Below are 14,190 nucleotides of genomic sequence, written 5' to 3'. Positions count from 1 at the left end.
CTATGTGTGGTGCAAAGTTAAAATATGAACTTGTTTCAGAGAATCTGTCAGAGAATATGTGCGCGGGGGGAGGGGGCGTGGTGGCGGTTACAAACATGAAAAAAAGGGGTACGGGACTGTAAAATGTTTGGGACCCTATGTGACATGACTTGACATCAGCTGAGAGAATCTGTCAGAGAATCTTGCTCTGAGTATCCAACTAAATGATAAAGAGCATTAAGACAGTGGCGTAACGTAGTTATGACGGGCCCAGGTGCAGGCTATTATGACGGGCCCTAGTCAGTGGCGTAAGGCAGTGGTTCCCAAACATTTTACAGTCCCGTACCCCTTTTTTTTTCATGTTTGTAACTGCCACCACGCCCACTCCCCCCGCGCACATATTCTGCCTATAACACTTAAAACTGTGAAGTTGTCAGGTCAGATCACTAACCGCCGCCGCCACACCCCCTCCCCCCGCGCACATATTACGCCTTCAGACTATTTAGATTGACGTAGATATATGTCTATGGGCCACGGCTACGGGCCCCCAATACCCACGGGCCCAGGTTCAACCGCTCCTGCTGCACCCCCTATAGTTACGCCCCTGATTAAGACCTTGTGCGCAAGGAGGCCTGAGAGGAGAGGGAAAGCATCTCAGTGAGGGAACAGAACAGGTAAATAGACCTTACACTTGTGTTTGGACACAAACAGCCTCATCTCGGGGGACACTGTGGCGCAAACAGTAGCCCCGACCATATTCGGGCTTGACGCCCATGGAGGACACAGGTTCGAATCCGGCCCGATGTCATTTCTCCTGTCCACTCCCCACCTCTTCTCATTTCCTGTCCCACTCTTCGCTAATCTATCAATTAAAGGCATAAAAGCCCCAAAACAAAACAGCCTCATCTCAGTGAGGGAACAGAACAGGTAAATAGACCTTACACTTGTGTTTGGACACAAACAGTCTCACCAACGCTGCCTCACTGAAAGATGTCTTGGGGGATGTGGGAAGTAGAATTTCAGGAAGTGACCTAACTGCCATGCTGTGCGGATGTCTATAAAGTTTACCTTCATGCACAGTACAGCACGGAAATCAACTCTGTGCCAATGAACTCAAACTGAAAGGGAGATATACAAACACAACCAACAGATTACCTAGATAGCACAGAGAGCATTTCAGGTTCTGGTACAGAAATGACTGGCTCAGTTCAGTAAATGATTAAAGGCATACAGTAAGTGATGTAAAATAATTAAATGGAAAAGGAAAAGTATACACTGAATGTTCTGCGATGAGCCAGACCACTCTCAACTTAGAAGAAGAAGGTAAAAACGTTTGTTTTCCAAATATGAATTATGTAACATTCATTGCTGGGCCCAAAATTAAAAACCAAATTTTAAATTCTGTTCAGTTCTACAGTTGACAACCAGTCTCCCTGCTTCAGAACCTTTGAGTTTCCCACATGCGTATTGTTTTCACTTTTCCAAACATAGTAGGAGGCGATGCCACCACTGTCCTTACAGTTACGATTATGTTGTCAAGGTGTTTTAGGATGGTTCAAAATGTTACATTCTCCACATTATTTCATTAAGGGATACAAAAAGATGTTATCACCACCAAATGACATCTGCAGAAACATACATGCATCTGTGAGAAAACGCTTGAAAAGTTTTATACAGAGAGGATTTAAGAGAAAACTTCTGGGCCTGTTCATAAATGTGTTTTTCATGAATGATTTTCCTTTGGCAAAATAGAAAAGTAAGATGTGTTAGAATGGGAAATAAATAACGGGAAGAGAGAGGTCATCACAGAGAGATGAAGACAGAGAGAAACAAAACTGACTACTCAAACCCTCCGTCAGGGTAGCACAATCTTATACTTACAAAAAGGTACACGGAAAAGTCTGAGATGAGGTTATAGGTTGTAGTCTGAGTATACACAATAAGATCAGAGTGCTTATCGCTCATATAGTCTTTAACATTTCCAGTTACATGAAGCAGAGGTGAAAAGTGTCAAGTGTATTTGACAGTCAGATACATAGCACTGTCTTGTAGAATTATTATGGCATTAATCAATGAGGTACCATCCTTTATGCACTTTTTGGCTAAGGCACAATAGTTACAGTCTGACATAATGCTTTCAATTCAAATTGCTTTGTACATTTACAGTACAAAGTGCCCGCATGGCAAAGTACATTCTCCTGTGAAGAGGTCTCTCTAGTTCTCTGAGTCCTAAAGCCTCCATTAAGTATTCTGTGCAACGTTAAACCAACATCCTTGAGGAGAGTAGGGGTTTATCTGCAGTGACTCCAGCATCTCCCCCTTCAGGGAGCTCAGCAGCTTATTGGGCAACACAGTCTGCCCCTCAGTCAGCAAGGCCAATGAGAAACCATCTACCTCCCCCATGCCACCATTCTCATTCATGTGCCACTCCGCCCCCCTTTGCTTGTCCTCCAGGAGGCTAAGAAGGTCCCCTGTGACACCTAGCCTCTCAAAGCCTCCTAGGGTCACGTCACCAAGCCCAATATCCGTCCCACAGGAAGGCTGTGGGAGACATTCCCAGATGGGGCGCTCCTCCTCTGTGCCCTCCTCAGGCTCCATCTCAGGGGTTCCAGGTAGCAGGGTGGCGCTGACTTCACACGAGTCTTCCCACTGCGGTTTGTAAGGATCCACAATCTCCGGTTTGGCCACGCGGACGTCCGGGCCTTTTTCTTTGGCGTGGATGGAGGTGAAGAGGAACATCGGGGCGGCGGGCTCTGGGATGTCCTCCATGGGGGAGAGGGGCGGGTCGCTGTCGCTGCACACCGACATCCAGAGGGAGTCTGAGCCGCACCTCTCGTCCTACGCGTGAAAACCAAAACAAATAAATAAATAAACAAACAAACAAACAGGGGGGAAAGTGGTTTCAAAGTGGTGCATAACACTACATTAATAAATGGGGGGGGGGGGGGGGGGGGACAGGCTAGGGCACTGCACATTTATAACAACAAGATCAAAAGGCAGATAACAGGAAATGGGTCCAATTCATGCAAATGGTAAATCTTACTGAACTGAAGGTAGACAGGTAAACAGGTAGAGATGTGATGTATAGATTCTGTACCTTCAGTAATTTGATGGCATTACTATTTCCAACCTTTGGAAATTTCTCAAAAAGCCATACTGGTCCGACCATTAAGCACGCTGCTCTTATTCTGTTGATTAAAGTTGTCATAAATGTAATCAGGAAGTAATACAACCATAACATATTCAACTGACAATATTTTATAAATGCCAAAATAGATACGACTAATTGATATTCTGACGTTTAGAACCGTGTCATTTTGCACCTATATTTGTATTTGTAGTACATATACAAATATATATATAATAAGGGTCTTATACCGCATGCACTTAAATTGACATCTGATGGTCTAACCTCATCTACACAACTCAAACTTCCCAAGCGAAACCCAAACCCAGAAGGATAAATGATATTAACTATAAAATGAAGAAATGAAACTCTTGGCAACAGCACACTGGGATCGAAACTAGCCCTCAAACCACAATCAGCTTAGCTCTGACCTTACCAAACCACTATCAGCTTAGCTCTGATCTTACCAAAGCTAAGTTTCAGTGAATAAAAGAAACAGGTAAAAGTCTCCATTTCCACTTCCTTTTTATCATAAAAAACGACTCCAATGATAAACTGGTGACTAACTGCAATTTGAGTTACCCATCAATTAGCTAGTCAGTAGTGCAGCATGGCTTGTCCTTACTGGGGAACTCTGCTTTGTCAGACGAAACAAATGTGCTATCAAGAATGTTTAACTAACAGCACTGTTTTAATAAGCTCGTACTCCTCTTCTGATAGCACTGCTAACTAACAGCACTGTTTTACTTAGCTCTTAACTCATCTTGGCTTCTTACCTTCTACGAGCACATTTCAAGCACATCAGGTTGGCTACAAGCACCAAGGGAACAGCAGCCACCACCCAAATCCCGACAAACACTCCATCTAAATCAGAAATGCATTGCTTAGAAATAGGTACCATATAGGATGAACTGCTTCCTGATGCCAGGGCAAGTACAAGAACTTACAGAAGGTAGGGGTGCATCTGAGAAAAACATGCCTGTTCGCATAGCCTTGTTGGAGTTCATTTTAATTGAGCTTTTTAGTCCACAGTTTCAACAAGTTGTTTCTAGACTGAACTTGGAATAGTGGCATTTCTATCCCCATGAGATTGTGAAAGAATGGCCTGAACACCACCAAGAGAGTGTCAATATCTGTTCTGGATTAAACAATGATATGTTGACATATGTAGGTTATATGTGGGACAAACTGTAGTTGAGTTAGGTGTATTTCAGGATCATTAAGCCTATCTTTACATTATCATCGGTTAGAATATATAAGATAGCTTTCTTTATCCAATTAGCCACCACTACAGCACATGCTCTTTTGTCGGAGAGTAAAATAGGCACAAGGGTGTCTCATGGGCAAGTGAGTGATTATTATCCAATAATGAAACTTCCAGATAGATAAGCATCTCTGGCTGTGGTCAAATAATACGTACCATAGTCTTTTCCTAACCACTTTTCCTTGACCTCGATGGAAAACGTCATGAGGTCAAGGAAAGATGTGAAGAGTTCATAAGGACTTAGGAAAAGACAACCTTAGTGCTGAGAGAATAAGACTGCACTTACATTAGGCTACATAATTATGCAAAGGCAGATGTTATTGACATGGTTCATGTTGGTCGGTTGTTGTTGTTGTTGTTGTTGCAAGGAATTGTGGGGCAGCATAATCTCCTTTCCTGTACTACATACACACTGCAGACCTTTGAGAGAACGTTGCTGCAGATAGGTGACAGAATCCCCTCTAGGTCCTTCTCCCGCAGTGTTCCAGGTCGATATACAAAGGTCAAAGCCAGTGTCCAGAGTCTCCAGTAACTTCTCTCTTGTAGATGAAGCCTCAACCTTAACTGGAGGAAAAACAACTATGAAACTCAGCGGTAAGAATGAACACAGAAAAAACACCTACGTTCTAACCGTGTAGCTAAAGGATTTCAAGTTTCCCATGTGAATACTCCTACTGATGGTGAAACCTGAACTCGGGAAAGATGACTGAAAGGACTTTAAGGATCTGAAGGTTTTGAAGGATCTTTGTCGTATTCTGTTTTACTGACCATCTTGTGGGGGTAGTGAAAACATGGGTCGTCAAAATAACAACAACAACAACTTATTATAGTTTCGCTTCCTGTCAGGCATAATGTGCTGCGATCATGAACACTTATACAGCAGTGAACTTAGCTATCGGCTGAGAAACTCTCTCTTCAGAGGTCGCTGAGTGCGTGTGCACCCGGCCGCGTCTTCCGCCGCAGCCTTCGCTTCCTGTACTACAGAGAAGGCCTGGGTTAAGAATAGTAACTGATTCGCCGAAAGAACAGATGCCACGCTCACAGAAGAACAAGTCTGCTGCGGAGCACACTCTGAACTCTGATAACTGATACTGATTGTAAGACCCCCCCCCTAACAACACTGTTAATAATTGTGAACTCTGATAACTGATACTGATTGTAAGACCCCCCCCCTAACAACACTGTTAATAATCTGAACTCTGATAACTGATACTGATTGTAAGACCCCCTAACAACACTGTTAATAATGTTAGGGCATGTCTTGTCTAGGGCACCGGACATGTGAATAAAGCTCAGTCAGTTGTTGGTAGCATATATGTTCCCTATGCTCTTCTCACTCAACAGTTCAAAGAATCAACCACACGTTGAATGACTGGGAAATGAAAGCATTTCATGACAACAGCACTGAATGGTTTGGCACGTCTTCTCTGCTATGGCCCTGCTTGATAACTTATTAACATCTTCCGCCTGTCCAGTGTTTCTAAAGGTGCTTGATCGATCTTAAGTGAAAATGTCTGCAGTGTTGCCTGTGGGGCTCTGCTGAGTGTTAGTGCAGTGTAAGCTCTGCTGGATCAGGAGGGGCCCGTGTCGAGTGATCTCCACTTTCACAGCCTTTGTGATTCCGAGCCACGGAGGTGAGGCGTTCCTGTAACTGTTAAGGCTCTTTCAGTAAATGGTGGAAAACCCTGCTCTTGCACTGTGGCTTTTGGGCTGATGTGCCGGCTCAAACAGAAATGCAAGGTAGATTTGTCTTCCGCTATGAAAGGGATGGTTGTGTGAATCTGAGACTGAGAGTGAGCCTTACACATCCCTGTGTGTGAGAGAGTGCACCTACACACGCTTGCACATGTGCATTCACCAAAATACAAAACACAAACCTGGCCCAAACTCACCCACCGACACATAATATTCACACACACACACACACACACACACACACACACACACACACACACACACACACACACACACACACACACATCCTCGACACAATGATAAATAGAGCTGTAGAATATAGCAATTTCTCACACATTGGCTTAAAGCTCCCAGTGCCATGCGTGCGGATGTAGATGGTATAGTGGGTGAGAAACCCCCTCTGGTGCTCAAGGGTAGGCTCCTCCCATCGGATAAGAATGTGCTTTAAGTCAGAGCTCAGAATAAAGGCCTTCGGTCCCGACAGCGGCTCTATAAGAAAGTTAAGTCAGAAATTGACAAATTTCAACAAGTGGGATATATAGTCAAACCTAGAAGAGTGATTTGATGATGATTTGATGATAGATTTGATTGTATCTCAGTTGATGGGTTTTTTAAGTGAGAATTACAGTCTATAGCCAAAATGCATTCCATTAACAATCCATTTCTATACTCATAACCAACACAAGACAATGTACTGTATTAACTTATTGTGACTGTCTGGAATAACTATGATGTTTAAATAAACAGTCATTAACAGTAATTCATTGTAACCTGAAGTTGGTGGGTAAAATACTTACTTCTCTCCTCTGAGTACACTTGAACTAAGGCAGGTTCAGAGAGCCCTCTAGTGGTCTCAGCATGTAACAACACTTCATATCTCCAGCCTGGTTTCAAACCTGAAACAGAGGTTCCTTTTAGCAAAGTTTCACAACTTATCACACATTACGCATGGAGATGGGCTGACAAGTCATCAACCTAAAACTAAAGCTTACTTTCTGATTTGAAATTAAATCGTTTGGAAGATATTACATATTAAAATAAGTACATGTTGGCACATAATCATGCATATGCAACTGACATTATAGACTTTCAAAACTTTTCATCACTAATGTAATGGGACATTTTATAAGCTCTCACCACTGATATCTGTTGAGTTACAGTCTCTGGACAGTCGTTTCCATTGGACCTGAGAGGCCTTGCATTGCCACTGGACTACATATCCCAGTGGAAACCCTGTTACCTCAGGCTTCATTCGCCAAAGCCAGGACAGAAACACACTGCCCTCTTGTGGTGAGGAGACTGTCACTACAGGAGCTGGAACATCTGAAAGAACAATTTGGGGCACAATCATGGCAAATCCTCTCCTATACAATATTCCATGTCTACTGTCTTATATCCTTTCCTGTTCAATATGAGACACTGGGATAATAGGAATTCCCTATTATCTTATCCCATACACATATACTTGTCTGATACCAAATCCCTTATTTATATCAAATGAGTCGTACCTCCCCTCCCCTCCCTTCCCCTCTTCTCTTCTCTTCTATCTGTCTATTTCTATGTAATCGCTCTCGGCTCATTGCTTACTTGTGTGGGTTAGACTCAGAGAGGCAGGGGGGGACCTCCCCGCTGATGTCACGAGAGTAAGGGTGAGCTCCTTCACTTGGGCTGGTAGCTGAAGCTGCACCTCCGAGACATTGAGTGGACAGGGGACAGGGACAGGGCTCTGGCCGTGCTGCCGGTACGACACCTCATAATGTAGCGTTCGGAAATCCTGAGATTCCATGGGCTGCCCAGCAGAAGCAACAGGTAGGTTATATATTTTATTAGAGACGAATTAACAGAATTTAAAAGTGAATTTGAATCGTTGCACTGTTGCCACCAGGTTCACCCAATAATTTTAACACTATGAATAAGTTCGTTTTTGAAGCAGGCTGACAGTGCTGACAAGTCAAGGGATTGTCATGCAGTACACACTTATGGTGCTAACATAGTACAACATGTCATTCATGTCATTATATAGTTTTGTGGTTTGAATTCTTTGGCAAAGAAAGTTTGATCTGATGAATGGAAAGGGTTAGTTAATTGAACACAGGCAAAAACAGCAGAAGTTACAACATTTACACATACAATACAGTGAGTTCTGTTACTATGCATACTTTAAAATCAGCAAATAACAAACCATTACCTTCCAGAACACGGTCACATTCTGAACGCCATGCTCCTCTGTGTGGCCAACGGTTCTCCATGCGTCAGGCTTATGTGCTGGTGCTAAGTGATATGAAATCATACTGGTAACTGGCGAGTCTTAACACAGTTCTTCAGGATATTGATGTTGGTGTAACTTTAGAAAAGTGCCACATCACGACCACCAATGGCAGTATTATACCAGAATGTGAGCAATTGTCATGTTACTGCTATTTACTAAAAATGTAAATGTTTCATTCAAAATGTATTATGTGTAGTGTGGTTAAAACATGAATTCAACAAGTTATGAATGCCACTGGTGTACAACTGGCAAAAGGGAAATCACTCAGACTTCAGTAAGTATCTGGGGCAAGCTCAGTTCAGTTTATGTAATGGTAAACCTCAATAATTGAATCTTAACTGTAGCAATTACTTGTAGCGTTTCCCTTTTTACGAGGCTTTAGAAAGGGTAAACCACCCACTTGCACTCTGATCATTTCAGCGTATACGAATATGACATATACGCGTCCAGAGGCAGTATCATTGTTTTGTCAGGATGTCTTAGACCAGTTATACTCACCAATCCCTGGGGTGACGGCCACTACGGGTTCACTCCACAGGCTGCACTTTGGCTTGGGCACTGGGGTGCACACCCTCAACTCAATCTGGTACGTAGTCATGGGCTTCAGGCCCTCTATTAGTGCACTACCTGCACCACCATCTCTCTGGGTGGCATTTCCCACCTGATACATGAACAAAAAACACATCACGATCATGTTAGCTCCACTGCTGTGGGGGAACTTCTGGAAAATGTGAATTATGGGGCATACAATGGAGAAGGATGGCTGTGTATGAGAGGCTAAATATGTACGTCATAAAAACAGAAACTGTACAGTGTGGTGTAGACGTTGAGCACCATGTCAATGCCTTACCCAGATCAGCTCCCTGCCAAGGTGAATGCGGTGACACACATGCTTGGAAGAGTCTGAGTTGCTCCAGCTCATAAGGAAACAGGAGCCATTGATGTGAGTGAAGTTGACCCCTGTGATCCTGGGGGCATTGGGGATCACTGCAAGGGAAGAGTCGACATTCCCTTCCTCAACAGTTTGAACCATGTTTTCAACAACTTCCAGCACTATCAGGAACAGGTCTGAGAAGCCACTGAATGTTTTGCAGCCACTGAGTTAAAGACGGCAAAAGCCACAAAGGTCACAAACTACCGTATTGAAATGAGCTGATAAGAACATGCAGACAGATACGTGCAGTGGTTACACGGCAAAAGTTGATGTGCAGTCCAACAGTGGCAGGTTACACATAACGCAGGAAGAAACTTGTATTTATGCATGTCTGGAGCATCCTCACCTATGTCTCTGACGGAGAAGGTGAAGAGATCAGAGGTGGAGACTCCCAGGGCGTTTTGCGCAATCACGTGCACTTCATACTTGTCTCTCTCACTGAAGCTAGCTCGTGGTATGGTGATGGAGCTGCAGCCTGGGTGCTGACATGTAAAAGACTTGCTTCCATTTACACTGCATTGAGATAAGAGGAAAGAAAGACCCATCCAGTGGATGTTAATTAGCTCATTTCAGATCAATGCCAAAAGAGAGAGAGAGCAATGGAGGCCCACTCACCTGCTGAATATGACGGAGTAGTCTGTGGGAAGGAAGGGTTCCCTTCCTGTCATCCAAGAGCAGTTGATGGTGGCAGACTTTATCGGTGTGAAACAGTTGAACTGGGTCGCTTTGGCTGGGTGAACTGGGAAGGAAAACATGACACACATCCCTCAGACTTGACAGCAGTTGGATCATCATTCTTTGAATATTTCTTCAATCGATTAATGTTTCTCAATGAATTAATTCATGAAATATTTGTCCATACTACATAGCCTACAGCGTAATTTGGGATACATAGGCGTAATTATTAGTGACGAATATTACAAATAATTTTCAAATGAATGTGTCTGAAATTGATTCATTTAACGGCATAAGTAAAAATGCATCCAGATATTCGGATAATTTTGACCTTTTGATAATATTAATTGAATCTAATACTTAAAGTAAACATATATTTACACAGCTTTAGCTTAAAGTTAAAGTTAAAGCAACCTACATCCAGATCGCAGGTCTAAGCCACAGACCACTTGTACCCCCACTAAACAAACCAGAGTGGACTTCAAGTCAGTCATGTTGGATATGTGGAACCTGGCTGTCGAGCAGTTCTGCTCCAGAGGGTGCAGCAGCTGTTGGTTGAGCTTTATGGAGAATGGGTTTTGAGTTGCGCTGCACTCGTTGATCTGGCAGAAGACGCTCAAGGAGGACCCCCATTCCACCAGTGGGCCAGGGTCCACCGTAAGTTTCCCCTTACAGTCCACCTCCAAAAGACACCCTGGTGCAGGAGGAAGTGTGCTCATATTTAGGTTCACTATAAATGAATAATGTGTTGGTTGCAGCCAGGACATATCAACAGTCAGGATACCAAGGTGTGCATTTTGTTTTTGAGTTTCCAGTCATATCATCGTAAATATTGATTCCAGACAGTACTGAGTATTACATCAGAGTAATTTCATTGATACTGATATGTCACCACTGTTTTTTCCCTTAAACGTTAATCAAAACAGTCTACATGTACACAAGTCCATAACAATGACCACACCTGTGTATAATGACAAAATAGACACAACAGGGGTCATTTTATACTTACAGTTGGGATGTATGATGGAGGTTAAACAGAGAATCATGAAAGCAGTCCAGCTTGGCGGTGAAACATCCATTCTGCTGCTTTGAGCTCTGTTCAAAAGACCAACTATTATGCCTACAGATATTGTTGTGAAATCTTGTTGCTTACTCCTTTCATTTCCTCTCGTTGCGGTTCTTTTAATTGAAATAACAAAGAGTGACACAGGTTGTTATCATTTTCTGCAGACTGAGAGAGTCATTATCACACGAGCATCTTATCAGTGCTTGTTACCAAGATGGAAACACATGTTATTTTTATTTTTCATTTTGACGTTAAGATCTGCCATAGTTCGAGAGCTTCACAGTTGTCCTCATTTAACGGGTATTGACCTAGATTTGTGGCATTTCTGCCTCCACCAAGAGCTTTGAACGTCAGAGTCAGCATCTGTCCCACATTCTTAGCCACCCCTTCTCTCACCACAAGCCAACTTGTTCGCTCAGTCTTTCCTTTTTTGACTTCCTTTGAGAGACGAGGCTTTTCAACGGAATACATTTGAGCAACTATTTTTGAGAAAATAGTTCAAATTCAGTTCTGTTGCTTTATATTTGTCCAGCACAGTGCATATAATGATGCTTGTCACCATCAAGGAGCTGGAGAGTAACCTAAACTAAACCTCATAGCGTGCGAGCATCCCAGTGGTAGGGGTGAAGGAGAACGTCTCTATTGGCTAAAACGCTAAAACAACACTTTGTAGGCAGCAACTGTCATTAAATAAGGAACGATCTGCTGACAAACATCAAAATATGTACAGGATCAGTTACTCCGATGCGCAATCCGACCATTACTCCGATGCGCTTCCGTTATGGTCAGTTATACACAAGACACTTTTACTGACAGTAGCAGCCCCATGCCCTATTAGCAGTACAGTAATGGACCCAAGGATCAACATTCGACAAGAACACAAGGGACTGAATCTCTACTTACCACTCAGGCTTTTTATCAAGGTGATTCTTGTGACATGTTTTGGGACGTTCCATCACAGGTTTATTAGGCCTCATAAGGTCAGAAAAAGGCCGTTGTGTTTTGGTCTGTAAAAGAAGAAGAGGAACCACAGCCAAATCGTACTGTCAGGCTGTAACTTTCACATAAGGACCAAACGCAACTAAATCCAGAGAGTGTTCTTCAATAGTCTTCACATTCACTCTAACATCTGACACAAATTCAAAGAGGCAAAACACAAATATAAACATAATTGTTTTCCTGCTGCATGAATATTAATTAAGTGCCATATGAATATTTACCATGGCATTCTTCAGAAAAAGCAGCCATCCTCTCGGCCCCATGTCCTCTTGTGTACGCGTCATGAGGGAGTGAGCAAGTGTGTGGAGGTGCGCATGATGACTGTATGAGACTGACTCTGACCTCCTTCTTCTAAATTTCCATCTGCTTCTTCAAAGGGGCTGGCTGGGAAAGCCCCCCCCCCCCCCTTTGAAGACCAAGATGAGAAACATGTCCTGAGGCCACTGACAAAGGCTGTTCACTAATGACAATACTGTGTTACTGTCTAATGTGGTTGAATGCATGGGCGTTTGACTCAGTGATTGGAATCTAAGTTGATGATTACAGTTTGCTCACGCGCCAATAATCTCCTGTATAAAACTAAGCGATCTCTGGCTTTTGTTGCAGTTTGTTTGTTGAGTCACTAAACTTCTGTGTGGTAAACTGAAACACTGCCGTTGATAAATACATGCTGACAGCAATGTTCCCTCTGAGTTGTATAGTGCAAGGCAGATAATCAAAGATCTTGGCCAATGTTGCATAACCACACATCTGATCATCTCTGTGTGCTGAGAGTTTGCGGAATTCAGATTAATAACATTTATGAGAAATATGAAACAAACTTTTGTGAGAACCTGGTCTGGTCTGTATAGGATGTTTACCCATCATGTTCTTAAAAAAAAACCTCAAGGAGAAATACCCTGATAAAACCTGTTTTCCATGGCCAAGACAACTTGAAGTCTGCTTTATCGCCACATTCCTTCCTAACACTTAGAAAACTTCTATCATCTCTAGATACCTCAGCGGACTTGTGATCCCAGATTGTTAAAACGAACTATGGTCAGCTTCTGCTCACCCTGTGAAATTGTTGACAAATTAGCCAAGTAAACGACTAAAATACTTACGGTTTTCTTTGACTAAAATAAGACTAACATGCCCAGACTTTTAGTCAACTGAATTGACACAAAAAAAAACATCTTTGTCTGTCAGGTAAGCGTGTCCAGCGTCAGCCCCAGGAACTTCATGCATTATGTAGGAGCAAACACGCTCTTTTGGTAAAGCCCGCATTGTGAGACAGCAATAGCCTCTATCGGCTCTCTGGCAGCCTGCTGAGAGCTCACTCCGAGCAGCCAGTCTTCTACGTAATTCATTTAATTCAGTGTTTAAACGGGCCGCCTCTGCCGCTTTGGTAAAGGTGTGTGAGGCAGGTGCAAGGCCAAAGGGAAGGGATTGATATGCTTATGCAACGGCATCGAAAATAAAGTGGGGGAACTGTTTGTGCGCGTTGGAAATGGTAATGTCTTTGAGATCCACCGTGATAAACCAGTCTCCGTGACAGTGGGAGCAAAACACTGACTGACTTACCGGCTAGTTTTCGATGAGTGTAGGCTAGTCACGCTATTGCCCACTGTCGGCCACTTCTCATTGAAAAATCACCTTTTTTGCTCAAGCAGACATGCAGTTTTATTGGGGGGAAATCAGCAAATCTGCGTAGGCACCCTACGTTTTTCTACCTTTTCTCCTTCTTACTCACTCACTCACCTTTCCTCTGCCATGGGAGTCTATGGCAACCCCTACAGACATTTGGTAAAATGTTTTGATATTTGGCACACTTATTGGGACAGTCCCCTGAATCTTTTCACCAAGTGTCATGTCTCTGCCTCAAGTGCTCTACCGCCAATATCATATTGGACTTCTTTCAAAAGGTTAAAAACATTTCAGAGGCCACTCAGTTTTCCTATTTTTCACCAAACTTAATACAGATGAGGCCTCACAAAGGTATTTTTGATTTTCCAAAGCTTTCGCCCATCAGCCAATTGGCTGCAAAGGTTCCAAACAGGAAGTGAGCCAAACAGCCATCTTAGCCAATTTATATTAAACGTCTGTGAGTGCTTACAGCCATGCCCTTGATTTCTTAATAATATTTCTGTCATTGGAAATTGAAAGCTGAAAATGCTTTGAAATCTGCTTTGTGGCATTCATA

General features: G+C 43.0%; 1 protein-coding gene across 3 annotated transcripts; it reads right to left on the bottom strand.

Moving 5' to 3' along the window:
• Window positions 1-1,564: 1,564 nt before the first annotated feature.
• Window positions 1,565-12,395, bottom strand: il23r (interleukin 23 receptor). Of its 3 annotated transcripts, XM_031575092.2 has the most exons (16): window positions 12,230-12,395; window positions 11,913-12,016; window positions 10,953-11,038; window positions 10,362-10,637; window positions 9,884-10,007; window positions 9,615-9,781; window positions 8,833-9,321; window positions 8,254-8,336; window positions 7,653-7,854; window positions 7,203-7,388; window positions 6,863-6,961; window positions 6,399-6,554; window positions 4,791-4,934; window positions 3,883-3,970; window positions 3,077-3,167; window positions 1,565-2,817 (listed from the first exon to the last, which is right to left on the bottom strand). In XM_031575092.2, exons 7-16 carry the CDS (start codon window positions 9,026-9,028, stop codon window positions 2,221-2,223), a joined length of 1,842 nt encoding a protein of 613 aa, XP_031430952.1. In that variant the 5' UTR covers window positions 9,029-9,321; window positions 9,615-9,781; window positions 9,884-10,007; window positions 10,362-10,637; window positions 10,953-11,038; window positions 11,913-12,016; window positions 12,230-12,395; the 3' UTR covers window positions 1,565-2,220. The 3 variants fall into 3 exon arrangements, with proteins under 3 accessions (XP_031430952.1, XP_042564757.1, XP_031430953.1); XM_042708823.1 differs by lacking the exon at window positions 12,230-12,395 and having other exon boundaries at window positions 9,884-10,637; window positions 11,913-12,219; XM_031575093.2 differs by lacking the exons at window positions 9,615-9,781; window positions 9,884-10,007; window positions 10,362-10,637; ... (1 more) ...; window positions 11,913-12,016; window positions 12,230-12,395 and having other exon boundaries at window positions 8,833-9,451.
• Between the last annotated feature and the right edge of the window lie 1,795 nt (window positions 12,396-14,190).

The sequence above is a fragment of the Clupea harengus genome, chromosome 10 (assembly GCF_900700415.2).
Source record: "Clupea harengus chromosome 10, Ch_v2.0.2, whole genome shotgun sequence".
NCBI classification, from domain to species: Eukaryota; Metazoa; Chordata; class Actinopteri; order Clupeiformes; family Clupeidae; genus Clupea; species Clupea harengus.
Note: the sequence above shows the minus strand (reverse complement) of the source record. Positions and strands in the feature narration are given on the sequence as shown.